The sequence below is a fragment of the Balaenoptera acutorostrata genome, chromosome 14, assembly GCF_949987535.1.
Source record: "Balaenoptera acutorostrata chromosome 14, mBalAcu1.1, whole genome shotgun sequence".
Taxonomy (NCBI): Eukaryota; Metazoa; Chordata; class Mammalia; order Artiodactyla; family Balaenopteridae; genus Balaenoptera; species Balaenoptera acutorostrata.
In genome coordinates this window covers 25,407,462-25,435,084 of record NC_080077.1, presented here as the reverse complement: position 1 = coordinate 25,435,084, position 27,623 = coordinate 25,407,462, and the positions used below count along the sequence as shown (strand labels likewise).

The 27,623-nt window shown below is 41.8% G+C and overlaps 1 protein-coding gene across 7 annotated transcripts in view; it reads left to right on the top strand.

Annotated features, from left to right (window-relative positions):
• HECA (hdc homolog, cell cycle regulator) overlaps positions 1–24,849 on the top strand; it is a 45,604-nt gene extending 20,755 nt beyond the window's left edge. For 2 of the 7 annotated variants that reach the window (XM_057527878.1, XM_007190948.2), the window contains exons 2-5: positions 9,753–10,793; positions 10,938–11,009; positions 18,302–18,456; positions 21,269–24,849. In XM_057527878.1, coding sequence (XP_057383861.1) covers positions 9,753–10,793; positions 10,938–11,009; positions 18,302–18,456; positions 21,269–21,433 — 1,433 coding nt within the window. In that variant the 3' untranslated portion in view covers positions 21,434–24,849. Of the gene's footprint in view, positions 1–9,406; positions 9,489–9,752; positions 10,794–10,937; positions 11,010–18,301; positions 18,457–21,268 lie in introns of those variants that run through there. The other 5 variants (XR_009005197.1, XR_009005196.1, XM_057527879.1 and 2 more) reach the window with 5 other exon arrangements.
• The last annotated feature ends 2,774 nt before the right edge of the window (positions 24,850–27,623 follow it).

Sequence of the window (27,623 nt, the reverse complement as noted above, 5' to 3'; positions counted from 1 at the left end):
GCACAGGCTCAGTAGTTGTGGCTCATGGGCCCAGCCGCTCCGCGGCATGTGGGATCCTCCCAGACCAGGGCTCGAACCCGTGCCCCCTGCATTGGCAGGCAGATTCTCAACCACTGCGCCACCAGGGAAGCCCATGACTCTTTTTGAATTATGGTTTTCTCAGGGTATATGCCCAGTAGTGGGATTGCTGGGTCGTATGGTAGTTCTATTTTTAGTTTTTTAAGGAACCTCCATATTGTTCTCCATAGTGGCTGTATCAATTTACATTCCCACCAACGTGGTAGCTTTAAAACAAGCAACCTCGTAGTCACTAGAGGGGGAAGAACAGGTTTGGAGCTTCCCCAAAAGCCCTAGCCCCAGGGAACTCTCACCATTTGACCTGTCTGGAAGGTCCCTGGTAAAGCCTCATTCACAGGGCTGGTCTTTATTTGACCTGGCTCAGAGGTCACCCAGTGTTCGAAGCCCTCTTAGAATGTCTGCTGAAAACACTCAGCAGCAATTCTTTATCATTGCAACTGCCTGCAGCAGTGATACCAGTTGGAGCAAACAAGAAATGGGTCAAAAAACTTAAAGAGAATGTCTTGGAAGTAGGAGGTCCATAAGGGGCTTTGAGAAGCTCTGATGTATTCCTGGTGCTCTAGAAGACTGTGCACATGGCAGCGCTCTGAGCATGTCCAGGAAAGACCTGAGGAGGCCCTCATTCTCACCTCTGGCTGACCTTGAGGCCCTGAGTAAGCAGAGAGTAAAGGCTAAGTAAGGTTGTAAACTGTTGAAGCATTGAAGGTTTACCCAACACACACACACAGCCCCCTGGCGAAGGATGGGACACTTATTGGTTTAGGGCATTTAAGGAAGTCTCTGTCCAGTTTATTAGCTAGACCACTAAGCTAACTGAGCAGAAACTTCAGTGGCTACACGTGACGAAAAAATAGAGACTTTACAGAATTAAACATCACTAAACAAACAGCAGTAACAACAACAGAAGCGTATCCTGCAAGTAGAGAGAATCTGATTTTGAGTGCCACTTTATGTTATTTAAAGTGTCCAGTTTTCAACAAAAAAGTATAAGATACTCAAAGACATAGGAAAGTATGGCTTACAAATTTATTCAACACTTGCAGCCCCTATGTTAAGCTCTGAACTGGGCACATAACAGGTGTTCAAAAACGTTATTTGAATTGACTTGTAATTAGCTGATTTTCAGAGACCCCATGTATTTTCTTTCTCCTGTAGTAAGTGTTTAACCCTAAGACAAACCCTGGTGTTTTTATTACGTCTTCTAAAACAGGGTCTTTATTAAACAATAGCTATTAAAAGAAGCCATACATTTGCCCAAATGAGTGTTTATTAGTATCCTGGAAAATTTGAAGGCTCTTTCTTTAGGTAATTATGTATAATAAACCTGCTAAGAAAACTGATTTATTCAGAGACCAGATCACTTAGAAATATTTCCTATATGAAGTTTATCTGTATAGTTTGAGTTTTTACAGCATTTTGAGAATATAACTATTGTACTGTTTTGCAGATGTCCAGATCTCTAGAGACCTGTAGTCAAGTACTCATATTATCCTGTATTTGACTTCTTTATAGTAAAGATTCAGAAGATTTTAGTGTGTCAGACCTAGTAAACTGGTGTTAAGTCTACTTATCAGGATATGCTGATTAAATAAATCTGGCCTCAAATCCATAATATTTGCAGATGATAAACCTTTACCATTTTCATGATCAATTGCGATGATGGAAGAAATTCAGGGTTGTCATGCGCTGTATTGATGTTCCCTGATTCATTCCAGGAGCAGGAGGAAAGCGGAAATGCTGATGGCATCACATCTGTGCACAGAGTGGAACAATATATTCCTGGTTCCAAATACTCATTTGTGTATATTTTTCTATATTTTTCATCATTCTTTTTTATGCCAGTGTCTGTAAAAAAGATGAAGCAAACCTGCTGGACCCACAAGCTTCAAAACCCCGTGTCACTGCGAGGAGAAGATGCTCACTGAATTTGCTTTGATGCCAAGCAGGGGGGCAAGGGATGATTAATATCTTAGAGAATGTGGTCAGAATTCCAAAAGGTGATGACAGATTCCTGCCGTGGCTAATGCCAAGCTGGCCAGTATTCAAAGAGTGACATGAGAAAGGGCAACCCATAAAGCAAACAGTTGTTTACTGGCAATTGTAATTGCCAAAAGGATGGGTTTACAGTGGATCTCGAGGTTCAAATTTAACTGTTAAAGAACTTGGTTAGCAAAAGCAAGGGTCTTTTGTTGTTGTTCACTGTGGAAATAATATTGCATCTAGAGTAGACGTGTGTGTGTGTACATGTGCATGTGTATGAAATTACATTGATAAGGTGATATCTAGTTATTCATAGATACACTCATGTACACATATATATGATCGCATGTGCCTTATTTCACTTGGCACCTGTTATAAACTTATTTTTTCTTATATTCTTATATATGAGTACATGTATGTATGATTAGTTTACCAATGAATATGACTTTTATTATTAAAACAAGTTGTCATTATAATTGCTAATGCCATTAATAAAAGCGAGATGACTACAGTAATCTGCTATTCTTGCTATTAAGTTTTTACATTGGTGTTTTTTTTTTTGTTTGTTTGTTTTTTTTACATTGGTGTTTTTTCAGTAGCCATCCTAGGAAGACGGAGTTGGTTGGATTCTTGTAGTTGTCAGTGGTGATGTGACCCTGCAGCAGGTTCAGATTGTGTGGCCACGTCTGTAATACTTGCAACTTCTCAGTTCATTGCTCTTTTTTCTGCCTCTCCCCTTAGAGCTAGTCTCTGCAGTGAACATGGGATTCTCCTTTTCATATTTTCCAGAAATGAATTCCTGGGTTTGCTAGGTGAGGGGGGAGAAGGGGAGGAGGGGAGGTAAAGAGGCTGCTTTTGGGGAGAGCTAAGCGGAGGCAAGACTGGGCCCACATGAGGATGACAATGCCCGGAAGAGTCTAGGCTTTGTGGGTTAGAGCCCAGGAGCGAGACCCCCCCCCCCACTCCACACACCCCCAGAAGAAGACAAGGCGGGGTGGAGTTGGGAGGAGTCTGAGCCCACTTCACCGTGTCTAATTTCATCAGTGAGGCTGGGAGCAGGTGATGGGGGAGGCACCTGCATGGTCCAGGTGGGGCAAGGAGGCCAGAGGGGCCAGGTTGGCTGGCAGAGCCGAGCAGCAGGAACCAGCCCGAGGTGTGTCTGAGAGAAGCCAGGTGGGCTGGGAACAGTAGAGGCCTGGGTGTGAATAGCAGAGTGGGAAGCTGGGCCCAGGGGAAGTGGGTGAGAGGCGTGGGCTGTGGGATGGGGGAGAGGCACGCAGCAGGTGAGCAGAGCGGCTCCAGGACCCACCGCTTGTGCCGCAGGCAAGGCAGAGGGGGGGCAGCCTTTCCTGACGGCGCTGTGTTTGTGGGGCTCCCGGGGTTGTGGGTCAGCACCGGCCTCCCCTCTCACTTTGCACCCCTGCTCTGGCCGACTTTGGAAAGTGAGAAGGGAGGGGAGCACCTGGGCCCCCGTCAAGTCCAAATTTTGATAACGTATTAGGCAAAGCTGATTTGAAAGTTATGAGGAGAGGTGGGGAATGGATTTCTGTTTTGATCATTTATAGCCTCCTTCTTCTAAAAATAAAGTGGCTTTCAAAAATACATGTAATACTATAAGAAATAATAAATAAGTGAAAATATTAGTAATAGAGATGATACTGTTGGGAAAAATAATGGACGTCTTGAGGCATTACAAGAGGTAGGTCACAAACGTGGCTTTCGGATTTCCAGCACACAGGAAAGAGGCAGACAGAAGCGGTGGCCTGCGCTACAGTGTCCATCAGATTAGCAAATGAAGCAAAACAAAACCAGCGACTTACGTTATAAAATACTGAGCAATGTCCATGACAATGTCCTTTCATAAATAAAACAAATTTATTAGGCCTGCTCACGTCATTCAAAACAGCCTGTCCAGGGAATAAAACAATGTGGTCCAAGTAACCAACTCTGGGACACCTGGCTTAACTAAGGGATAGCTTTTATCTAGCACAGGGCTCACACACCCAAATGCATCCAGGGTCCTGGCATATGAGTAAGTATATGAATGGGGCTGGAGTGGAGGCCTGGATGACCCAGAGAGGGCATGATACATCTAAAAGGCATTTACACTTCATAACAAAAAACGCTGTACTGGTTTAATAAGACACTGCAGGCCAGACCACCCCACTGCAACTCTGATCTAGAGGAATGTGTGGACATCATCTATGGACTCTTTCTTAAAAATTGTTTCTCTCAGTTGAGCTTTTGGCAGATATTGAACAGCAGTGAGTTATGGATCGTATTCTTTGACAGGTACCTGGTCTGCAGATAACCCATGTTGCCAGGTAATCATGCAGCCATATGTTTTACCCGTTGGACAGACTGGGGGGAGGTGAAGCCATTTGTCTTTTAAGCTGATGGCTTTGGGAATCCAGAGGCAAGGGGAGCGGCCAACTCCACTGTGGCCTTTGGTCTCCAGGCACCATTCTGGGGGCACCAAGAGAGAAGTAGGTCAACGTTTTGGGCACACTGTGCTTATAACTTAGGTGGTAAAATGGGAATTACATATAAAAAATATGATTTAGGAGTTTTGATTATGGCCATATTTTGAATATTTGTGCAGGTAAAGGGGAGGCCATTGACAAGGATAATCAAAATCAGGTTCTAGAGTGTTTCAGAGAAGCAAGGAAAATGCTTTAAATTTGGATTATAGTACTCGAGGATGACGTGAGGTCTTTTCTGGAGTCCTTAACAGTGGGATAGTTTAACAACTGGGCAGTCTCTTTGCAGTTATATATATGCACACATACAGGCACACATGCACACACTAGTGCACGTACACATATACTTAATCTGGAGTTCTGTTCCCATCCTATGGTATTGTGGTTTGGTTCCGAGAGCTCTTGGACCGACCTCTCCTTCAGGGTGAGGGCATGCAGTACATGAAATGCTAGGGTGCTGTGTAGTTCTCCGTGATACAGTGCCCTCAAGATCTAAATCGCCAAGCAGGAGAAAAGGCAGCCTGTTAATTTATTTCCTAGTACAGTGTGATCCCATTATATGCGAATTGAATTATGCAAATTTCAACTAATGACACATAAATAATAATAAAAGCTTCACATTATATGGAAAATTTCAACAGACACATTCCCCCAAGTTATGCATCAAGCCATCTCATATTTTCAAAGCCAGCAGGTCAACTGAATTATAAAAATGCTTTGTTACCCAATGTCATTACCTTTTCTTTTAAAGAGAAATACCTACTAACCCTTGGCAATATTATGTGAACTCTTGTTGTATATAGAACTTTTTCATGGATTTTGGTGACATTTGTGTTATTATTTTTAAATTAACTTATAATTTAAACCTTTATTATAGCTTTCAAAATATCCCAGTGTGCTAATACTGGTACTGAAAAACATCCTGAAAATCTGTAACTTTGGAACAGAAATGTGATAAAACACTATGATATGCCATGCTGTCAATTTATGAGGTACAACTGAGAAATATTAGAGATAATGCTGATATTAAAAAGCACCAGTAAAGCAAAAATACAGCACAACGGCTGCAGATTTATGCATTCTGAGGATGCATTTCCCCATACTCTACCCCCAGACTAGGGGATAATCAGTCTTGAGTTATGTAAGTTCTTTAGGAACACATCTCATGAATCAAACACAGCCATGCCTTTTATGAATCCCTGTTATCCAGGCTTGGAAAAGATTGTTTAGGTTGAAAAACACACATAGCAAGATACTTATTTGTCTGACACTGAGGAGAAAATCTTTAAGGGGTTAGAAGAAGTAAATTTTCCTTCTTCTTTAAAACTTGTCCGTAGATATTTAGTGAATTATTTTACGCACACCACCCTGCTCTGTTTGTTGTAGGGAAGCAGAACATTGCTTGCACTTCTTTACAGATGGAGAAAGGAGGACGGTCACTTGCTGGTTGTAGCTTTGCTCTAAACACATTCAGAGTCCTTTGGTTTTGACATCAGGTAATATAAAGTGATAAAGCTTTTAACAATAATTGCTTATGTTTAAGTGGTGCTCGTTATGTGCTGGGCACTGTTCAGACTGCCTTCACACCTCCTTTGGTTTTCATGGCAACCCTTTCAGGTAGGTGCTCACTCTCATTTCTGCCGTTTTAACAGGTGAGAAGATAGAAGCGCAGGGAGGTTAAGTGACTAGTCCAAGGTCTTAAAACTACTAAGTTTAGAGCTGAGAGTCAGTGCAGGCTGGCTGGCTGGCTCCAGAGTCCGTATCCTCAGTCACCATGCTCTGGCCTCTCAGGAAGCTCAGCGATGAGGATCCTCTGGTCAGAACCGTCATACCCCGAGGGGAACTTGCTCTGCAAACAAGGGGATGTGTTCCCACGTAAGAAGAATTACTGTACGGAACAGATCCCTGTCGTAAAATAGTTGTTCAGAAACCCTAAAGTTTGCCCTTGGTACCTGGATGCTGAAGGAGGGTAGAATAGATCATGGTAAGTCTGAGGAAGTGAGGGTGAGGGCCAGGCTCTGCCCCAGAGAGAATTCTGTGCTGAGTCTAGAAGGCCTGCTGCGACTCAGGGGCGGAGCAGTGGGCTGTGCTCCCCAGTGGCCACCTTCCTCCCCTCTCCCTCCTCCAGCACCCAGTCACTGCAGAGTCCTAAATCCGACCGGGCCGTACTTGCCTTCAACGAGACGTTTGTTAGACATGATACAATCTTCACGGTAGTGGGTTTACAAGGATGAAAATGACCAAGTCCCTACCTTAGGCTTTGTCTAGAAAGCCTCATGTGACTTCAGAAGCCCCTCCTCGCCCCTCCACCCCACCGAACTCCCCATTTTCTTGTGATGCCTGAAACTATTTTAAGAGTGGTGAAAACAGTAAATTTCACAATTAAGAAGCTGAAAATGGCAGTGTCTGGTTTGGGGGGTTCCTGTTAGCATGAATGTGTTTGTCGAGAGCTTTGGGTTTGTGGGCAGCCTGTGTAAATGACTACAGTCAGATCCTTCCCTTTTACTAGGTGGGGGAGGACCGAGGCCTGAGTGGGGAGGAAGGATACAGGATGAGAAAGAGAGTGACAGGCTTTGCCCAAGTGACGTCAGCCTCATTATCTTACTGTCCAGACTTGAAACTACTTGAGATTTTTGCCCAGAATGAGGTGAGCCCTGATTTTTTTCACTTGGGCAGGGAGAAATAGAAGCTGATTACGGAATATTTGACGGTGAAGCCGTAGAAACAGGTACTGGAGTGTTCCCATACGTTTTTTAAAACCATGCTGACTTTGTATAAAGGAACCTTTTCTCATTTTGCTTGTTGGTCAAGCTGTCACAGCTCAGACTAATGTCCCAGGGGAGGTGTGTAACACAGGCCCTCACTGAATGTGGGATTCCCTTCTTTCCACTTCTCCCTTAAAGGTTTGGTTGTATCAGGTGTTTGTATTCCATTTATACCTTTGTGGGACTGCTATTCTTAAGAGCTAGGAATTTTGTAAATTTAGAAACAGCTTTCAGGAAACAATCAAATACATTTCTATAATATGGCTAATTTGTTATAGGTGTGATTTTCGAATGCCACCAGTCCTGTGTTTTACAGTTAAAAAAATGTTTCCTATATGTTTCAGTAAATTGTAAGACTTAGGAATTTGAAAAAGAGGCATGACATTATTCATTTACTTACTTTCTAAACACCTAGTGTGTGAAATGTGAAAATACTTTTAAAAGAAATATCAAGTCCGTCTCAGCATTTAAAATTTAAAATTTTGGATATCGTGAATGCAAGGGTACTGCTAGGTCATTCTTTAAATTTGATTTCCTTAGTCCTGGGTTAATATCACTTTGGTTATTGCCATTACATTACAGAGTCACTGCCTTTGAGGCTGTTCCTCTGAAGGATTAAAGATAAAAGCAACTGAACTTTGTTTAATTGACTGATTAACATTTTAAGATACTAAAGGTGTCTACATTTCAGGTGACTACAGTTAATTTACCCAGTATACATACCACTCTTCTACTTCTTTGCAGTGTGCTTCCCTACACTGGTCTTTCTGCCTAGGGTTACAGCCCTCTCTCTTCCTTGTGCTCTGCTTGTCATGTGTGGGTTTCATGTGCCAGTGTCTTTTCAATGCACCTTTATTCAGCACTGGATGTGTGCAAGGCATGAGCCCAGTGGTGCCAGGAGCACAAAGCTGAGTAATAGGCATCCTTTCCTGAGTCATCACCCGGTGGGGACCAACCACAGTGGGGACTCAAGTAAGGTTCAGTCCAGAACCTTCCTGGGGGTGGGGAGATCAGGATGCAAGGGAAGAGGGGAGTCCTGGCATCTAGAGATGGGCCTTGAAGAATGGGAGGAAGGGGAAGAGGTTTACTACGTGCCAGTCCCTGCTCTCAGCACCACCTGTGTATCAGTATATTTCATCCTTTTAAGAGCCATATAAGGGACATTCAGTTGTTATCTGCATTTTATACAGAGGAAGCTGACACACAGAGAAGTAAAGTAACTTGTTCACGAGCACACAGCTCATCAGTGGTACTGCTGGTGTTCTAAGCGAGGTAGTCTGGTTGCAGAGTCCATGCTGTGAATTGCTACACTGGACGGTTGGGGTTTGGAGAAGTGAAGATTAAGCATTATGACACCCAGGAGGTAGATGGGGAAGCCACGGTGATCATGGGGGTAGACAGTTCGGTTTGGGCCATTTTGCTAAGTTCCTGGAATCCGACACTGAAGGGGATGATTGTAATATAGCCATAGGCTTTGTGGGTCCCATCATCTCTGCCGCTTCATTTGGTGGCATGTTGTATTATATGAGGCAAGTCTGTCTTCTTTTCTCTGTGGTATTCAGGATAACCTAAATCCCGTGATAGTGTTTCGAGGGCCCTTTTGGAGCTACCATCTGAACTTGTTGGTTCAGAGCTCCGTCATATTTCCTAGTTCACTGGAGTGATTCATTTTTTTTTGTTTGTTTTTATAAAGTGAATGGTGTGGGTTTTTAAAAAAAATTTCATTTTATTTATTTTATTTTTGGCTGCACTGGGTCTTTGTTGCTGTGCACGGGCTTTTCTCTAGTTGTGGCGAGCGGGGGCTACTCTTTGTTGCGGTGCTCGGGCTTCTCATTGCGGTGGTTTCTCTTGTTGCGGAGCGCGGGCTCTAGGCGCACGGGCTCAGTAGTTGGCGGCTCGCGGGCTCTAGGGCGCAGGCTCAGTAGTTGTGGCGCACGGGCTTAGTTGCTCCGCAGCATGTGGGATCTTCCCGGACCAGGGCTCGAACCCGTGTTCCCTGCATTGGCAGGCGGAATCTTAACCGCTGCGCCACCAGGGAAGCCCCAGGAGTGATTCATTTTTAAAAGAACCCTGAAACTGCCTTTCATTACACCCACGTCTCAGGAAGACCTCATACTACACTGTTACAAGTACTGACATACGGCTAATTGCACTGTGAAGGATTTGGACTTTTTGAAGCTTACTGGTATGTTTTTCAGCAGATAACGGATAATCAGAAAATAAATTCCCTTGGTACAACGTCACACCAGAAGAAAATGGTGAATGTTTTTGAACCCTGTCTGGTGTTATTCCAGTAGTAGAAATCTCCACACCAGAAAAAACGTACCTTTGGTGGCGTGAATGGGCTAAGGTGGGATGGTAGCTTTGATCTCACACTTGGCCGTGGGTTGGAATCCCACAGCCCGCTAGCTGACCTTCTCTCTCTCCCTCTCTCTGTGTTTCTCCCCAGAAGCCCCTTGTGCCACACCGCTGATCTGCAGCTTCGGGAGGCCGGTCGACCTGGAGAAGGACGACTACCAGAAGGTGGTGTGCAACAACGAGCACTGCCCTCACAGCACCTGGATGCACCTGCAGTGCTTCTACGCTTGGGAGAGCAGCATCCTGGTCCAGTTCAACTGCATCGGCCGGGCCCGCAGCTGGAACGAGAAGCAGTGCCGCCAGAACATGTGGACCAAGAAGGGCTACGACCTGGCCTTCCGCTTCTGCTCCTGCCGCTGCGGCCAGGGCCACTTGAAGAAGGACACGGACTGGTACCAGGTGAAAAGGATGCAGGATGAGAAAAAGAAGAAGTCGGGGTCGGAGAGGAACACCGGGAGGCCCCCCGGTGAGGCGGTGGAGGAGGCCAAGAAGTGCCGGCCGCCCACCAAGCCCCAGAAAGGCCTGAGCCACGACCTGCCCCGCCGGCACTCCATGGACCGGCAGAACTCCCAGGAGAAGGGCGGGGGCGCCGCAGCCTACGGGGCGCGCTCCCCCTGCGGCTCCCCGGGCCAGTCCCCGCCCACCGGCTACTCCATCCTCTCCCCCGCCCACTTCAGCGGCCCCCGCTCCTCCAGGTACCTCGGGGAGTTCCTGAAGAACGCCATCCACCTGGAACCTCACAAAAAGGCCCTGGCGGGGGGCCACGTGTTCCGAAACGCCCACTTTGACTACAGTCCGGCCGGGTTGTCAGTTCACAGGGGGGGCCACTTCGACGCGCCCGTGCAGTTCCTGCGGCGCCTGGACCTGTCCGAGCTCCTCACGCACATTCCCCGGCACAAGCTGAACACTTTCCACGTGCGGGTGGAGGACGACGCCCAGATGGGCCAGGGCGAGGATCTGCGGAAGTTCATCCTCGCGGCCCTCAGCGCCAGCCACAGGAACGTGGTGAACTGCGCCCTGTGCCACCGGGCGCTCCCGGTGTTCGAGCAGTTCCCGCTGGTGGACGGAACTCTGTTCTTAAGCCCCTCGAGGCACGATGAGATCGAATACGATGTTCCCTGTCACCTTCAAGGTACAGGTGTTCACTCACCTTGCCTGTTTTCTGTTTGTGAGAAGTGAAAAGCCAACAAGAAGGGATGGCTCTGTTCGGGCTTAATTTTAACCGATGATGTGTTTTTGTTCTAGTCAGGAGCTAGCTAACTTTTGAATATTTCAGCCCTGCCCAGTGAGGTGGTGGAGGTGGTGTCCTTTCCTCTGATGTCACACTATACCGAGTACAGTGGTCCTGGTGGGTAATTTTATGTTTCTGTCTTGCTGTAATTTGAAGAGAGGATTCAGGTGTATAGTTTTTCGTAATTGGGAGGAACTTTAGAGAAGGAATTGCATAAAAATGTTTCACTTGCTATAAAATAGTTGCCTTTGAAACCTATGTTAATGTGCCCAGCAAGCTGTGTATTCTCTCTGATCCTTGTAAACGTAACACAGTGAGGGAAGGGTCAATGCGTTTTTAGATTAGTTGAATTAATCTTGAAATGTATGAAAGGTGAGACTTCTTGATAGCAGCAAAAGGAAAATGAAAGCTCAGATATTACCCTGGTGGTGAGGCGTGGGGAGCTTCTTATTATTAGTGCTGTGGATGACATACAAAGACTGGGACATTTCAGCCAGAAAATGAATAACAGGGGGTGGGTCAGTTGACAGAGAAATCTGTCAATTCATGTAAAACTACTGAATTTATATAAATATGGGATCCGTGACATATAACCCGTTTATAACTTTAAAAGTGTGCTTTAAAAAGCCTATAGTAAAAATGATATATCCCCACCTATCTTCTTCCCACCTACCCCTGCTGTCTCACTTCTCAGAGTGAGACACTTTCAAATCTTAACTGATTCTTCAGGTTTTTACCATCATAATTTTAAAACTGCTATCTTCATTCTCCGATTTTAGATATTACCTCTAGATTTACTTTTAAGGTGGATGATGGTTCATGCTTTCTTGCATCTTCCCCTTTCTCTCAGGATAATCCATCACAATTCTTAGTTAAATCCTTAATGATTTTGTTATTATGAGTATATAAATATTTAGTGCTGAGCCAAGAAGTATAGATGTATTTCCTATTTAGAGAACTGTATGTTCTGGGACTCCTTTTGTTTTTATCAAAGTTAATAATTGCTTCACATTTTCATTTGCTTAGCCTTTTTTTTGAAGCTTTGGCTGGTGGTTCTAACTCTCCAGCAGCTCTACAAACCACCCTTCAAAAACATGTCCACATACCTGTCAAACATTTTTTTTTTAAACATCTTTATTGGAGTATAATTGCTTTACAATGGTGTGTTAGTTTCTGCTTTATAACAAAGTGAATCAGTTATACATATACATATGTTCCCATATCTCTTCCCTCTTGCGTCTCCCTCCCTCCCACCCTCCCTATCCCACCCCTCTAGGTGGTCACAAAGCACCGAGCTGAACTCCCTGTGCTATGTGGCTGCTTCCCACTAGCTATCTATTTTACATTTGGTAGTGTATATATGTCCATGCCACTCTCTCACCCTGTCACATCTTACCCCTCCACCTCCCCATATCCTCAAGTCCATTCTCTAGTAGGTCTGTGTCTTTATTCCCGTCTTGCCACTAGGTTCTTCATGACCTTTTTTTTTCCCCTTAGATTCCATATATATGTGTTAGCATACTGTATTTGTTTTTCTCTTTCTGACTTACTTCACTCTGTATGACAGACTCTAACTCCATCCACCTCACTACAAATACCTCCATTTCATTTCTTTTTATGGCTGAGTAATATTCCATTGTATATATGTGCCACATCTTCTTTATCCATTCATCCGATGATGGACACTTAGGTTGCTTCCATGTCCTGGCTATTGTAAATAGAACTGCAATGAATGTCAAACAATTTTATGAATTTTTTTCTAGAAATTTCCTTCATGGAGCCTTTCATCTTCCTACTCCTGTCTGTCCTGCTGCACTTAATGCCTGCTGTACTACATAGCTGTCCTTCTAGGAATTCTTTCATCTCTTTCCTATTTTTTATCTTCTGTTTCCTAGATCCCATACTTTCTTTTTTCTTGGTAAATTTCCTCAGTTTGTTAAGAAGCATCCCCTAGGAGCTTTCTGAGAAAGGAAGCATGGGAATAGATGTTTTGAGATTTTGAAAGTCTAGTAGTATCTTGATTCTATCTTCACACTTCCAAGTTATAATTACTTTCCCTTTGGAATAGTTTTCCCTTTGGAATATTTTCCCATAGTCTTCCAAGTTATAATTATTTTCCCTTTGGAATTTTGAAGGCATTACTTCACTGTCTCCTGTCTTCTAATGTTGCTACTGAGAAATCTAATATTATTCTTATTCCTGGTCCTTTATTTCCCCGTCCCATCCTCCAAAGGTTTTTAGATTTTCTCTAGTATTCTGAAGTTTCACCATGTCTTTTTTTCCATTTGTTGAGCAGGATGCTTTCTTGGCTTTTTGATTTTGTAAACTTATAGTCTTCAATTTGGGGAAATTTTCTTTTGATTTATTTCTTTGATGATTTCCTCCCATTTTCATTTTCTTTCTTTCTTTCTTCCTTCCTTCCTTCCTTCCCTCCCTCCCTTCTCTCTTTCTTTCTTTCTTTCTTTCTTTCTTTCTTTCTTCTCTGTAGAACAGTTAATCAGATGTTGGACCTCTTAGCTTGATCCTTTTTTTGTTTGAGGAGGGGGGAGATCCTTTATTATGTATATTTTTAGCCCTGTTCGTCTCTTTATACTGCTTTCTGGAAGATTTCTCTGATTTTATATTCCAGTATTTTTACTGAGTTTAAGATTTTCTGTTGTCTGTTATATTTGTAATTTCCAAAAGTTCTTTTTAATAGCATCCTGTTCTTGTTTCATGCATGCTATTTCTGTTTCATCTTTCTCAGCAGGGAAAGGGAGCTGAATTTGCAAGGAGTGATCTCATTCATTTTCTAGAGTTTTGCCTAGTGTCCTGTGTCTTTTAGCCTTTGTTATAGGGCAAGCCACTCTAAAACTTAGTGGTGTAAAACATTGATGGTTTATAATTTCTCACAATTCTATGAGTTGGTTGGTTAGGATGGCCTCTCACACATGTCTAGCAGTTGGCAGTCTGGTTGGCCTTGGGAACCTCAGCTAGAATGGCTTATCCCTGTTTATATATCCTTTCATCTGCTGGTAGACTAGCCTGGACTTTTTCACATGGTGTTCTCAGGATAGCATTAAAGACGGTGAGAATGGAGCTGCATGGCCTCTCTCTCTTGAGGCTTAAGCTTGGGACCGAGTAACATCACTTCCATCACATTCTATTCTTCAAAAAAATAAGTTTTAAGGCTATCCCAGGTTCAGGGGATGATTCAACAGACTCTGCTTCTTGATGAAAAATGTTGTATAGTTGTATAGTTCTCATGTGTGGTTATTTAGTAATTTGTTATACTCCACTCTTTCCCTTTCAGCACCTCATCTCAACCTCCCCTGTGCTTCTTGTCCAATTTCAGAGCTAAACCATTTATTATTTCTCCATCTAATTTCTGATCTCATATTCAGGGTTGCAAGTACCTCACAGTTTCATGGAAGATAGAATTTGTATTTTGTTCCTTGTACTTTATACTGTGTGGGGATAATTTTAGAGGGAAGTAGATGGAAACATCTTCACTTCACCATTTTATGACTGGAAGTATTCTTTATGAAGATGAATGAGGGTACAGGGGTACAGGGTACATGAGAGGAGAGTTGTCCTTTTTCTAATCATGATGGGCAAATCCTTTTCATTTAATCTGTTCACCAACCAATCAAACTTATGAATTGCATCCTTGTACTGGGTACTATGAGTCCTTGCCACTCATTAGTCTATAATCTTAGGATATAAGATGCATTTACAAAAGTGTAACTAACTTTACCAGGCCTAAGGCACTAGTACCACCTTTGGAACTGGTATCACCTGGATATTATGTACGTGGAACAACCTATCATTTCCAAAGAGGAAGGGGACACTTTGGCCTGGGTAGTCAAAGGAGGTAATGTGAAGGCAGATGTCAAGAGGGGCATTGGACTTTGATAAGTACACAGTCTAACTACACTGGGGGTTTGTTGATAAGGAGTAATGTAAGCAAAGGAATAGTTGTTCATAAAAAGGTCAGGAGACAGTGAGAGAACCAAAGAGCACCATCTGGTTGGAGCAGAGGTTCTAGAGTAGGAAATGAGTAAGGTAGGTGGAGAACAGATTGTGGGTGTCCTTTCAAGCCATAACAGAGAGCTTTGCCATATTGATGAATTGAAGGGTTTAACAATTTTTTTTTTAATTTATTTATTATTTATGGCTGTATTGGGTCTTCGTTTCTGTGCGAGGGCTTTCTCTAGTTGTGGCAAGAGGGGGCCACTCTTCATCGCGGTGCACGGGCCTCTCACTATCGCGGCCTCTCTTGTTGTGGAGCACAGGCTCCAGACGCGCAGGCTCAGCAATTGTGGCTCACGGGCCCAGTTGCTCCGCGGTATGTGGGATCTTCCCAGACCAGGGCTCGAACCCGTGTCCCCTGCATCGGCAGGCAGATTCTCAACCACTGCGCCACCAGGGAAGCCCCAATTTTTTTTTTTTTTTAAAGCCAACGATTGCTTGGGGGAAAAGTTGTTTGAAAGGGGTGGAAGCTATACAGTTGAAACTTAAATCTGTATTCTAGATGCAAGGAGAAGAGAGACAGCTGGGTGGTGATGGTGGAGATTGAAAGGTGGGAACAGCTGTAAGAGATTATATTAAAGGAAAGATCACAGCTTTGGAGACAGCTTTACTGTACGGGATAAAGATGTGTCCTTGTTGGCTCACTTTGGCTCTAGACCAGGTAAACGGTATTGTCACGAACAGGAGTAGAGAATGTTGAGGAAGGGACCTGATCTTAGAGGAAAGAAGATGGGGTACTTGTGTGTATTGCATTTGAAGAGACGTTGGGACTTTTGTGTGGAGGTGTCTTTCACAAGCGCTATTAGAAATAAACATTTAGGATGAACACTGAAGCTTATTTTATAAAATTAGTGGCTAAAAGAGTAGAAGAGGCCTTGAATGGGGAGAAAAGAGAAAGAAAAGGAGGAGTATATGACAGAGCCCAGGACCAGATCTTAAGGGTACCCATCAGAGTGGATGGAGAAAGGTAAAAATTAGACAGGCCTAAGAATTCTGTGTATGTGTGTGTGTGTGTGTACACACCTAAGTGCATACACACATTATCCAAATAGATAATGGATGCGTTAGGTGTGCACTACAGAAGTCTTGAGAAGTTTAACTGTTGATGATAAAGTCTGAGGATCTGGTTGTTGTATCAGCACCAGACAAGTCAATGCCATAAGTGGGGCCTTGTCGTATGTCCGTGTTTTTATTGCCACATCTCGAAGTCCATGCCATCTTTTTTTATAACAAGCCAGTGTCAATAATTTCTTCCATCACAGAGTTCCAACCATGTATTCCTTAAAGCATTTTCAGTTCCAGTAGGAAGGCACGTTCCAGGCCACAGGATTCCAGGCTGCAGTTGATTATACGCTGCTGAAATAATGTGTAATTTCCAGTGGTGGACCGTGTGGATTGTCATTCCCTTGCCCTGGGCCCTTTCCCCCTCAGTGCCCTCCCCAGCCTCCAGCTCCAGCCTCTCCTCCCTGATTTTTCCAGAAGAAGATGTTTTTGTTTGGTTTTAATAATTTATTAAGGTTGATTGAGTTAGGAATTTCTTTTGGTACAATAGTTCTTTACCACTTAGAACTTAGGTAATTATTCTCTCAGAAATCTGCTTTTTGTTTGAACTCACAACCTTAGAATTTAGAAATTTTAAATTCTCAGTATTTAGGACAATATATAACAGTAACTGAAACAAATTCCCAGCCAGGAATTCCCGTGATGTAGCCTGGAGGTTAAGAGTCAGACAAGTCTGGACTTTGCTATTTATTATCTTTTTGAACTCGGGCAAGCTATTCCAGCTCTCTAAGCTTCAGTTCCTCCTATCTGAAGTGGGAATAACAGTAACGCCTACTTTAGAGGGTTGTTGTGAGGGTTAAATGAAATGATTCACGTAGCCTCCTAGCACAGTGTCAGATCCTTGGTAAGCACTCAGTGAAAGTTCCCTGTCAACTTCATCATCATGGTCATTGCTACCAACATGTGACTTCTCCGTCTGTCCCTGTCCCCACCCTTCCTAGCAGCCACCTTGATGTCTTTGAATGTTTGAGATCTGCAGTGTTTGAGAACTCCGTCTAGGACGGAGATTGGAAATGAAGCCTTTTCCAGTGGCTGCTAGATATTGAACTGACATCCTGAAATGCCCCAGGCCACTCTGAGTGTGAGATTGTTTTATTTTCAGTGCCCTACAGCAGAGGTGGGCAGTATTGCAAGAAGCTCTTGTCACCCTTCCCATTCTTTGGCATAGAGGCCTCCAAGGTTATAACGTCTTCGGCTGTTAATATATCCCATCCATTCATGTAACATACAATTATGGAGTGCTTTCTGCGTTCCAGATATTGTGCAAGACACTGAGCCTTCAAGGAGGGCATAGTTCCTGCCCTCAAGGAGGGGGAGAGAGAGTCTTGTAAGTGAATGAAATGAAAGGTTTCCCTATAAGTACTGTATACCCCTTTCTAATGGGTAAGGAGCAGGCTGGTCCTTAACCACTGAAAATACGAAGAGCATGGTCTGGCTGATGGCAACCAGCAGCACATTCTGAATAAGAAGTCACTCAGGAGTATGTGTTCTGCTGCTGGTAGTTTTTTAGCACAGTGGAACCCCCGATCCCCACATAGAGAGCAGCGTTATTGTTGTTACACATTGCCCAGACAGATGCTGGACATTCCCGCTCTTCCCCGATATGAGCCTGAACCCTTCCATATCAACTAGGGTGACATCTTTCCTTTACAAGCATTAGATATTGGTAAATAGTGGAGGAATGAGCTTATGACTTTCAAGAGCCCAGTAAATAACAAGACATTGAACTCCTTTGAAAAAAAAAAAAAAAAACACAAGTAAGATATAATTCTGGTTCCTAAATTGGATGTGGTGATGGATGAGCAATTTTGGAGACAAGAAGAGTTAACATAGTAATTTTGACTATGGTATAATTCTGGGCTACCAATACCAAGACAGACTTTGGACTTTTTCATGATGGGACTTGTTGATGGATGAGAGCCCATGAACACAGACCAACATTGCTGGTTCAGCCTCCATAATCCACAGTAGATCTCTGAGCAGAAAGTCCTGCATGATCACAGGCTGCTTTTGAGCATCTGTGGCTTGGTCATTTTGAGTTTGGATGTCCGTATTATAAACCTGGCAGCACTTCTCGGAAAAATGAATTGAAGCCGGTATTTAATAAGATTGAACTTAAAGTATGTGTCCCATTGACAATGGTTAGTAATCCATCATTATTGTAAAAGGACAACTTGGGGATATATGATAAATATCATCTTATTTTGCTTTTTATATTTATTCACATGATGAAGTTTTGCTTATAACTGACAGATGAGCCATTGTTTTAATCCCCTTTGGTGACAAAAGGTGATTTCTTGGCCAGCCACTCTCAGCATCGTGTCTTCTGTGCACAGGGAGGCTCATGCATCTGTACGCAGTGTGCGTGGACTGCCTGGAAGGGGTTCACAAGATCATCTGCATCAAGTGTAAGTCACGGTGGGATGGCAGCTGGCACCAGCTGGGCACCATGTACACCTATGACATCCTGGCCGCCTCTCCGTGTTGTCAGGTTGGTATTTACCCCACAGAGCGAGTAGTGGGTGCTCTCAGGCTTCTGTCCCCAAGTGAAGGCACAGGAGCTAGAGGCAGCTCTGCGGTTACGTTGGAGGAGGTGGGAGGGTGTGGAGAACGTGCTTCAGGCGTCAGCAGCCATGGGACCCCCCCGAAGTCCAGCAGTGATGGTTGGTTGATTTACTGCAGCGTGGTGCTGCTGTTACTGGAATACTAGGCAGTCATTAAAAGGGATCTTGTAATTATGTGGGAAATATTTTCAGTATTTTAAGTCAAAAGAGCCGCCTTTAAATGGCAGAATAATATGCTTCCATTTGTAAAAAGTGAACATGGAAAGGAACCTGCTAGCCTATTACCAGAGGTTGTCTCTGGGCGGTGGGATGCTGAGCGGTTCCTTTAGTTTTCTTTTTGCTTACTTATATTTTTTAATGTTTTATATGATTAACGTAGTTTCTAGTAAGAAAAAGTTGTCATTTAAAAGGAAAGAAGAAAGTTTCCCTTTCTTTAATAGACAGGATTTTCTTTTTGTTTCGTTTCTGTGCGACAGTGCAGTTATCCAGGAACTGCCTGCCCTGTCAGGTGTTTGAGGTTGACTTGAAAGATTTGTAGTCCTTAAAGCTCTGCTAAGGGGGGGGGGGGCATATTCTGATGCTAAGAAAGCATCTGAACTTTAGCTGTCATGAGGAAAAGAGGGAAGTATTAACATTGGAAAATGCCTTACATAAGTCCATAGAAACACAGGAGACAAAACAAAATCCTTGGAAGTATCTTGATTTATTTCCAAGTGCTTTGGAAAAGAAAACACTTGCTGTATAATTCTTTGATATTCATGGATTGGAGAGATATTTTCCTTCCCTCTTAAGTGGCTAAGTCTTTAATATAAATAACTGATAAACATTTCATTAGTTTTATTACACAGTTTTATATCTTTAGCATTATGGTTTGACTTTTATAAAGAGAATATCCTTACCATTAGCAGTTTATTCAGAAGATAAGCTGCGTTGGTTGAATTAAAAGGTTGGCACAGTTGGTGTTTCAGCTATGCTGTGTCTGTACTAGTGATCTTAGAAGAGAAATATGGTCGTGAGAGACCTGAATGGCCATCTGTAGCCTGTCGTTTAATTCCAGATAGGGTTGACTCCTTTTACGCTATTCTCATACATGGACCACATTTCCATTTAAAACTTAGCCTTGGAAGTGAGATATCATTGTCTTTTAGTTATTCACTGTAGCATTTTATAATACCCACTGTTCCTTGATGCCAACTCTTGAAATGAGGGGAACAAAAGGAAGGGACTCCTCTCTCCCACACACACCAGACAGGGTTATCTTTTAAAGAAATAAGGAAGTGAAAGAATGTGTGGGCCTATAACTCATAGAGTGTTAGCACTGGAAAAGACTCTTATTTTCCACATACAGTGGAGGCCTAAACAATTAGAATGTTTCTCCCAGGTCTACCCGCACGTGTCCCAGCCATGGCCACAACCTCTGTCACTCCCAGTCTGGTGCTCTTTCTACTCCACCACTGAAAGGCACTGGGGTTATTTCCTCATCGTCAGGGAGAAAAGCAGAATGGCATCCTGCCACACCCAGCCTGCTATTCCTCACTATATATTTCTTCCTTAAAACAATTTAAGCCCAAACACTTCTTTTCTGGCCCCTTACTGAAATGGAAAACAGGTTTGATTACTTTTGGCTTAAAAAAAAATCGATTAACTATATTCACTGAGAAGGTACAAGTGTTAAACACTATTAAGGCATCAAGGAGTGTCTTCCAATAAGACTTCGAGGCCAAAATAAGCAGGAATTCATTATTAGAAAGGAATAATAGGTTAAAGAGACTGGTTAAAGAGAGAGGTTTGCTTAGAATCTCACTTTTAATATTGTTCAGAGAGATTAGTCAGTTAAAAGGGAGTTTATCTCAGGTTACAGAAAGGTAGTCCATGTAATGGCTAAGAGGGTAGGCTCTGGAGTAAGCTACTGTGGTTCAGATCTCAGCCTTTCTGCTTTATCACCATATGCCTCAGTTCCATCATCTAAAATTCATGTACTACTACCTACCTACAGGAGCATTTTGAGGACAAAATGAGATTATACTTCTCTATTACCTTCTTAGAATGAGTCTGAATTGAGAGTCTGTTATAATTTCTGGTTATTCACTGAAGTCCTTGGACCTGTTGCTGAGAGCTTGGGTCTTGTGCTGTTAGAGGGAGGCTGGGGCATGAAGAAAGGTACAGTGTGCTTGCAGGTTCCAGAAGCCTCAGGGTAAGCGTGGCCCTTATTCCTGGAGCCTCAATTTTACTAAAGTATTTCAGGGAAATTTTATTTTTACCCCAAAGAAAACAGAAATGTAGTAATGAATAGAATGAAAAATGTATATGGATTTTAAAAATAAACCAAAAAAATCTTCAAAGAAATTTCATGCAGGTTTGGATGAGGGAAGTTGGTTTCAGTCACTTCTTAAAATCCAGGGGGCAGAGATTTCCAATTGTTAGGGGAACTTTACTGGAGAAGTTTAGGCAGTACAAGTTGAGAATTTTCTTCCCACCAGTAGGAGTAATTACTAGCAGTGCTGCACGTCGGGAGAGAAGAGTCATTCATCTTTCAGGCTGATGGGTGAATATTTGAGTGTATACCTCATGCTTATCTGATGCTCTGCATACCCTGTTTTGGGTAAGAAAAGGGATGCTTTACTAAACTCTTGATCAGGTTCCCAGGTAGAGCAGTCTCACGTTTTGGTTGGTCTGATGTGGGCAGCGCTGTGAGGTGGAGGGGTACTGTGGCTCACGGCATCTTGTGTTCCCCCCCAGGCCCGCCTGAACTGTAAGCATTGCGGGAAGCCAGTGATCGACGTGCGGATTGGGATGCAGTACTTCTCCGAGTACAGCAACGTCCAGCAGTGTCCACACTGTGGCAACCTGGACTACCATTTCGTGAAGCCATTTTCCTCCTTCAAAGTCCTCGAAGCTTATTGATGAAAGCTTTGCTTTAGTAATAGCTATTTTATTGACATTATTACTTTATTACATATCTTTTCTAGGGAAGCCTTCTGTGACATTCATTTCTTTTCTAATTGAAAGGAGAGTTCCTTTGTGTATGTGTGCCACTAAAAGGGGGGCTGCCCCTTGCCTTCTCTTGACTCCCGAGTGTTAGCCTGTGGTCACGACCAGAGCCCAGCCGGTACTCCTGTGAGCTTGGGGGAGCGGTTAACTATCACTAAGAGTCTCTCGGGCAGCTTTTAGGGTGGTGGGGAGGATGGGGTGAATTTAGGAAAGGGATTATGTGGTCATAAACTGAGAGCATGGTAGGAGTTGGGAAGAAACTCTTACTCAAATGTTAACTGTCTAAAGGCCCACTTTTAGATCTCCTCCGGGCCTTGGGAAAAACATGTGACAAGTGAATGTAATCTGTGCCTGGAGAGCTGCTGGTGTGTTTGTCCACCTTGGTTTGGCGTTCCGCAGTGCATGCTGGCCTGCAGTTTCCCCTCACTGACAGATCATTGGAAGGTGGACATGAGCCCTCATTCTATCCCTGTTGTAGTTTAGCAGCCAGTTTTCATACTGAAAATAATATCCAAATTATAAGGCATATGAAAGGATATATTTTTAGGTAAGCTGACCTGTAACAAAGAGAATATGCTAAATGAATTTGGAAATGATGCAGACTGACTCAAGAGGGCAAAAAGGCAGAACGCTGTCATTTGAACTGTGTCTTTGAAGTTGGTCAAACAAGCTCTTAAGGAGAACCCAAGAATGACATGATTTGAACGGTACTGATTTATATAGGTTGCACTGTCAAAGTGCCATTTGATGTCGGATCCTTCACACAGGTAAATCTCACAGCCACAGACCCTACCTGGTGAGTTTCAGAACCAGTTGCCACCCTTGTCTTCCCCCCAAATTGCTTATGGCTGCATTTTACCCCTTTAATGCTGCGTTTCCCAAATCAAAGATTTTGCCCTAAGAAGGAAAGGAAAAAATTATTTGCGAGCCTTTGAGGAAAAGAATAATTTTAGTATTTCTTTTTAAAGTGTTTCATTTTGGAAAATCACTGATTATAATACATAACAATATGTTTGAAAATAGATTATTCTGAAGATCTCCATGATACCTTACCATTGGTGAAGAAGATGATAATTTACAGAACTTGATTGGTCAGAGCAATGAGCTTTCCAAAATCCCAGCCTTCTGTTTATTAGAGCTTTCTGATTTAAGTAGACTGACACCCCATACCTTTAGAGAACTGGAATTGGAATGTGATTTCTCAAAAATGAATTTGATAATTTCAACTATAATACACATATATGCTAAAAGAATGTTGAAAATATGATCCTTTTATGGGTAGCTAAATTTGGGGTTATGTGAACATTTTCTATTATTTAGTTTATACCGTTTTTTTTTTCCTCAGAAAAACAGTTGTTTTTCCTCTCAGAAGTGTTTAGGCATCATTGCAAGTGAGTTTCAGTTCTGCTACATGGAATATTTGATGTTTTGTTTGAAAGAACACAGCTGACTGTGAGGGATTGACTAATATTCTTTATCTTTCGGTTTGCATGATTGTAATTCGGCTGACCACATCCAGTTTGATGTTTGATGATCTGAAGAATATCACAGTGAGGGGAAATGCTGAATGCCTGTAAGAAGCAGCAAATTGTCATTGGTCTCACAGTATTGGATGCGAGGAAAGGAGGTCTATAGGACACATCCCTTGCAAATTTGTCTTTAATACACAAAGCTGTAACTGAACTAGCTGTTTCGCTCTTGATTCTCTCATGTACCCAGTTATAAAAATTGGTGAGTTTCTCTTGTCTTCAGAGTACCATTGGATTTTATTTCTGCATTTAAAATGAATAGTAAAATATTTGTAATGCTGTTCTTTAACCCACCAAAATTTCTGAAGAGAAACCTGCTTGTATTGTTGTTCTGAAGCTTCAAGTTTACATAGAGATCACATTCAGCAAGCTCCTCAGCCTAAAACTTCTGCAAGTGTAGTGTCTGATGCATTCACTATTTTCTCCTTATATTGTTGTCTACTCCGAGAAATAAGTATGAGGAAGTTTCACTGTCAGTGAGTAAAATTTGCTTTTGGCATTTATTTTGATGATTAAGTTAGGATTCTATGGATGCTGAATTGATATAAAAGGAGAGACATAGGTATCATATCCGAGAGTATCTTTTGCCTTTAAGGCATTGCATTCTTGTCTAAAATGGAAAATTTGGCTGATTTGAGAATAAAATGTAATTGAGTATGCAACCATGTGAAGAATAAATTTTATTTTGGAATCTGCTGACCTTAATATTTTCTCCACACTTTCTCAAAGTACTTTGCTCTGAGTACCTTGATAGGAATTGGAATATATCAGAAAAGATGATTATTTTTGTTGTGGTTTGGATATTAAAGGATATTAGTCACCCAAGAGATCCACTTTCTGTTTTTCTGATAAATAGTGTTCAGTAACATGAACCTACTCATAAGTGATTTTTATCTACTTTAACTTGTTTTATTTTTAAGAGTTATACCTTGAACAAATAAAATTACCTGCTTTAGTTTAATGGGAAGACTGTTTCTGATCATCTCATCTTCTTCTCTTCAGGCCAGCTCAGTTCTTCAACTCTCTTCTGGTTGCGCTTGAAGCAGTTGATATACTGGGTTTACACCTTAAAAGATAGACATCTGCTGTGAAGTTAGGGAGTGGGGTGAATTATCCCATTGTAATTAAGAAAGAGCTTTCCCCAAACAGTCTTTAATTCCCAGTTTTTGTAAAAGAAGCTCATTCATTTTCTGAGTAAAAAGTATTTTCGAATCTGTCTGGGGGGAAATTAACTCATCAGGAAAATATTATTAGGTGTTTAAATCCTAAAACTAACAGATAAACTGATACGTAACTTATTAGATCACCCAAACTAACTCGCTGAAATCTTTTGTTTTGTCCTGTAAGATCAATGCTTAACATGCAGTCTCTCCTCCCGTGCCCAGGTCAGTAACTCCAGGTTGCTCTTCTCTTTAGTCTCATGGTAGCAGCTGTTGGGTAATTTTAGTCAGAGGTTGGGGAGGAGGTGAGGAGAAAGTGCTCTTGTTCAGTGTTTTGTTTCCTATAAAAGGATGCTGCCTAACCCAGCTCATCTCTGTGTCCTGTTGACTTTATTATTATTCCAGGTAATTGCAAGAAAATATAATGAATGGGCATCATTAACACCAGCTCAAAAACATATTCTTATCAGTGAAGATTTCTTGTCAAATGTCTTGGATTGCACTTTTGTTGAGGGAAGACAGTGTAAATAGTTAAAGAATGTTGATAAAATTGAAACATTTGGTTATGGAATTGTGTGGTGTTAGAAGGTTTCTGTTTGTGAAATGTATGTATTAAAAATAATAAAATTTCAGAAACTAACATTGTATTCTCTCTTTAGTGTGTCACTATTTTTTGCTGGGATTCCAGGTTTTTGAACTTGGGATTGTTTGATAAGAAAAGATAGTAGAGAAGACATTCTGAGGGTTTGACCTCTATTCAGGTAGCCATTTCAAAGTCACTACTGCAGCTAATAAAAACTATGAACTTTTTATGCTGTTTGAAAGTGATGTACCACATGTAAATTCCCTTTGCAACAAAATAAGCATTCTGTATAACAAAGTTGGTTCCATGTGGATAATCCACAATTATTGTTCTGGTTATAGGGAATTCTATTGACTAAGTAGATAATCCTATTCTACAATTTGTTGTTGTTGCTTCTAGGCCTGTAACAATTTTCATAATGAAAAGACTGGATTATATCCTTCTTCATTATAAGAAAATGAGAACTGAGTTGCTGTTAAACTTCTTGCTGACTTGCACTGTGATCTAGTTTAGCTTATCTTTCAAATATCCTCATCCCCTTCATTTCAGATATTATACTCAGCCAATGGATTGAAATCCACAGAGTCATAAGAACACAGGAAACGTGGGTGAAGAAAGAGTCTCCAGTGGATTCACAGTCTGTCTTACCATTATTTACTACAGACATCTGAGGCGTAAATTTTATTTCATTTAAAGCTGTAATGACTTGGGATGTTACACTTGTGATAGTGTTATTTATATCAACAAAATTCCTTTGCAATTGAAAGGAAAATACAGTTCTTACTATAATAGAAAAAAAAACCAAAGTTAAACAGTGATTATTAAGAATTAAGTTTAATGGAAGAAAATCTTATTTGTTCTTAGTGGTTTCCATTTCTTTAAACCTTGCTTATATTGTTTTGACTTCAATTTAGCAGCAATTAGATTGCTAATTATATAGGCTATTTCTCTAGTAAAGAGTTAAATTTTGGAAGAAAAAAAAGCTTTTCTTGAGCTTTTGTTCTTTTCATGTTCTTTCAGCTGAAAGCTGAAATAATGTTATTTCAGGATAAATGTTATCTACTGAATGTGAAATATCTTTGAAGATAGTAAAGTGTTGTATAGATGTACTAGAAATAATGTATTTTTAAAGAATACTTTTCTTCTAATGGCAGCCTTTAGCATTGTGATAATCACTTTATATAAGCTCGATTTGGTATTGCTAAGCCTCAGGGACAGCAAAAACATTGTAAAAATAAGCAAAGTACTTTGTCTCATGGTGTTCAGTAAAAACACTGATTACATTTGTCAGTGTCCAAATGGAATCTGCCCTTATAGCACTGTTTCCTGGTGATGGACACCATGCCAAGTGGTTCTGATACACTTGTTTGAAAGTTTAGATCATATCTTAAAGTCAAGTTTGGAACTATCTAATTGCATTCCTCACAAGCCTCAAAGTATTATAGAAAACTCATAGCCATAAAGTCATAGAATTAGAGATACCAGAATTTAGAGCAGGGACTGTGGTTTTTGTCGTATTCACATTGTGTGTGTGTGTGTGTGTGTGTGTATGTTTATATATGTTTTTTTAATTGAAGTATAGTTGATTTATAGCATTATATTAGTTTCAGGTGTGCAACATAGTGATTCTATATTTTTATAGATTATACTCCATTTAAAATTATTGTAAAATATTGGCTGTATTCCGTGTGCTATACCATATATCCTTGTAGTTTATATATTTTATACATAGTAGTTTGCACCTCTTAAGCCCTTCCCCCATCTTGCCCCGCCCCCCTCCCTCTCCCCGCTGGTAACCCCTAGTTTGTTCTCTGTTTTGTTACATTCATTTGTGTGTTTAAATCGTATTGACTATTGTACTCATTTTAGAGTTAAACTGAGGCCCAGAGAACTTAAATCTACATAAATAAGTCCGTGTAGTTCACGGCTGACTGGGCATTAAGTCTGGATTCCTTCTCCTAGTCCTCAAAATGACATCAGTTGGTGGGTACTTTGTTTTTGGTTGAGAACTTTGGGTTTGTTTTTACAAGGCGCTGGATGTGAAAGGTACAGTAGCCCTTGCTTCAGCAGCCCAGGTGGAAGTAATTCTGAGAGGCTTTGCTGAGACCCTTGCATGAGGGTGACGAGCACATTTGAAATCATCCCCTGTTTTTAGAAAGAAGAAAACAGATGGGAACACTTCTAACTTCTAAAAAGGAGAAATAATATTTGAAATCAATAGTTGTGTCTTTTACCTCATTTTTTGTGCATTCATTTGTTGACTTCTGTTCCCTTTTGTTAAGATCAATCATTGCTTGAGGAGAACTGCGTCTGAGTGTAAGGTGACATTTTAACAGTCTACACTAAGAATCCATCATTCTATTCACTTTGGGATCTGACTTTGAGATGTTTCTGGATTCAACCCCGTCAGGCGGTCGGATCTGACAGCTTTGGTCTACCCAATTGGGGCAGGGTTTTCCTTTTCAAACTTTTCAAACAGTTGCCCTTGGTGTGTTTCACTTTGAGTTTCTCTTCAGTACTCTTCTGTCTGAAGCTCTTGTATTTCAGACTTTGAGTTGCTAAACCTGGTCACTGTTTATTTGTAGTGCTGGTTACATGTCTGAGACAATTAAAATTTTTCATGGTGTAGGGGTTATCTCTTGAGATAATAACTAGAGATATTCCTAGTTATTGCAAAACCATGGGTTGGCAATCAGTGCCTTACACTTTCTTGTTATTTGCATCACATTAACGAATCACATATTTTTCTGAAACTCTGATGACACAGCAAGTGGTTGATGAAGAAAGTAAAGCCAGGGGAAGCCCCTAGGCTAGGGTTTGTCTGAAGCTCC